The sequence below is a fragment of the Saccostrea cucullata genome, unplaced genomic scaffold (assembly GCF_032062105.1).
Source record: "Saccostrea cucullata isolate Sc308-1 unplaced genomic scaffold, CSIRO_AGI_Scuc_v1 ctg7682, whole genome shotgun sequence".
NCBI lineage: Eukaryota > Metazoa > Mollusca > Bivalvia > Ostreida > Ostreidae > Saccostrea > Saccostrea cuccullata.
In genome coordinates this window covers 3413-5543 of record NW_026936820.1, presented here as the reverse complement: position 1 = coordinate 5543, position 2131 = coordinate 3413, and the positions used below count along the sequence as shown (strand labels likewise).

The following is a 2131-nucleotide window of genomic DNA, read 5'->3' as shown; positions in this document are numbered from 1 at the left end:
AGCAATTTTAAACAGAGAAAGGAGTTTTGCAGAGAGAAATTTAAGTTAATTTTTTTTCATGTTTGAATTAGAGAATATTGCAATTAAGTATGAGCTGCAACATACATGTATAATTTTCCTAACTATACAACGTTTCTAAGTAATATCTCGCTAATATTTTCAGTTCATAGGCAACGTCAAATATACTTCTACTGAATTAAATCTGGTTTAATTATCATTTGTTACCCTGGCTGGAAGCTGAAGGATATCAGCTGCATTGTATCCATCTGTTCGTCATGTGTTCGTTGACGGGAGGTGAAATTTATTTTTTGGTTATTTTACGGCTTATCTCAGCGCGGATGTTCGAACCAAACTTGCAGGTGTGAGCATTTATTAAAAAACAATGTTAGGACTACTGAAACAGCTGTAAATGCTCATTATCTCATGCTTGAGTGACCAAGGATTATACCGGACTCATTCTTAGCTCATCACAAGTGACATACAGTAAAAACTAAACGATTGGTGCATTTATGGAGACGTATATCTATGCAGTAGATGTGACATGTTTTAATTGTTCACACGGCGGGGGTATCGGTCTCGTTAGGACAGCTCTATTTATTATTAGAACAATTAACAATCCTAATGTTTACACACAGTAGATATGACGCTAGACAAGAGTGACGTTATCTCTCCTGATTGACCGCCAGACAACTTTCATAGCGCTAATTATCACGATCAACGGCGATCAAACGATAAATTTTGAAAGAAAGTGTGTTTACTTTGCTTTATTTTTCCAAGATAGCATCACCACGTGGTCTCTATGGAACCATGGAGTGTATCCAAAGTCCCACCCCTTCTCTGCATAAACATCACTACACCTGATCCAAGCGACATATCAGAGAACAAAACTCACTGCTTAACAAAGCGCCATGGAGGAGAACACATATATTATTCTACATAAAATAGACGAGGGTGCATTTGGAGATATCTTATGTGTGCAGAGACTTAAAGACCACAAATTGCTGGCTATGAAACAGATTCTGTACAGAGGTGATATTTCTCGAGACCCTTATATTACACAAGAACTAAACAATCTGTCAAACATAAAGCACGAGTTCATCATCATGTTAATAGAGGCTATAATAACCGATAAAAGTGTAAACCTAATCATGGAATTAGCAGAGAACGGAAATCTGGAAGATTTAGTAAGAGAAAACAAACTTGACAGTGACCAACTGCCCGTCATTTTAAAACAATTGTTAACAGCTCTTAATTTCTGTCACAAGAGTAAGATTGCACATCGTGATGTGACGCCGTATAATATTCTGTTGACCAGGGATATGAGTGTTCGATTGGCTGATTTTGGACTCTCGGTACCATGTCGTGATTCTGACGACAAAGTAATTCTTTGTGACGATTATCTCGGACATTTACATTACACGGCACCAGAAGTACTGATGAAGGCTCCGTACGACCCCCTCAGAGCTGACTTGTGGAGTTTTGGAATAGTGACCTACTTTATGATTCATTCAGCCATCCCCTTTGTCGGAGAGGAGGAAGACATTGTGTCACAACAAACAGATGATCAAATTGTGAGGGAGACAATCAATAAAGGGCATAAAGGGCATAAAGGGTTAAATGACACTTTATTCGGAATATTCAAAGTTGTAATGATAAACGTTCTACGGGCTGTTCCGGACAGGCGCTGCCATACAGGTGACTTGCTTAAACTTATCAATAATGAAACCTAAGAAATAGGACTACATAGAAAAGATACTGTGCAACATTCCAGGTAACTTATAACATCACTTGTTAAATGCAATCTGTTTTCTGTTAATACTTTATTTTGTTACTTTTAGTTTAAGGCATTGTTGTCTCAATAAAAACTGTTAATAAAATCTTTAGTTTATTATTATTTAACCATCATATGGTTTAGAAAAGTAGTTTTTCTACATCATATGAGAGGTATGTCATTCGATTCTTAATGCAGAAGTTAAGGATCACGCAACAATAAATGATCCATTTGTCGTTAATTTGAATAAATATACCATCTACATTATATTTAATGTAATATGGAATATATTTACAAAATAATTCATTAAATGTCCTTTTACCAAATTAATGTTTCATTTTATAAGAATATTTGCGAAAC

The 2131-nt window shown here is 35.8% G+C and overlaps 1 protein-coding gene across 1 annotated transcript; it reads left to right on the top strand.

Annotated features, from left to right (window-relative positions):
* Window positions 1-900: 900 nt before the first annotated feature.
* On the top strand, window positions 901-1877 carry LOC134246658 (sperm motility kinase 2B-like). The gene has a single exon (XM_062729029.1). It carries the CDS (start codon window positions 909-911, stop codon window positions 1728-1730), a length of 822 nt encoding a protein of 273 aa, XP_062585013.1. The 5' UTR covers window positions 901-908; the 3' UTR covers window positions 1731-1877.
* The last annotated feature ends 254 nt before the right edge of the window (window positions 1878-2131 follow it).

What these genes read in the sequence shown, in the direction of transcription:
- LOC134246658 (XM_062729029.1), top strand. Translation starts at nt 909, where the DNA reads ATGGAGGAGAACACATATATTATTCTACATAAAATAGACGAGGGTGCA.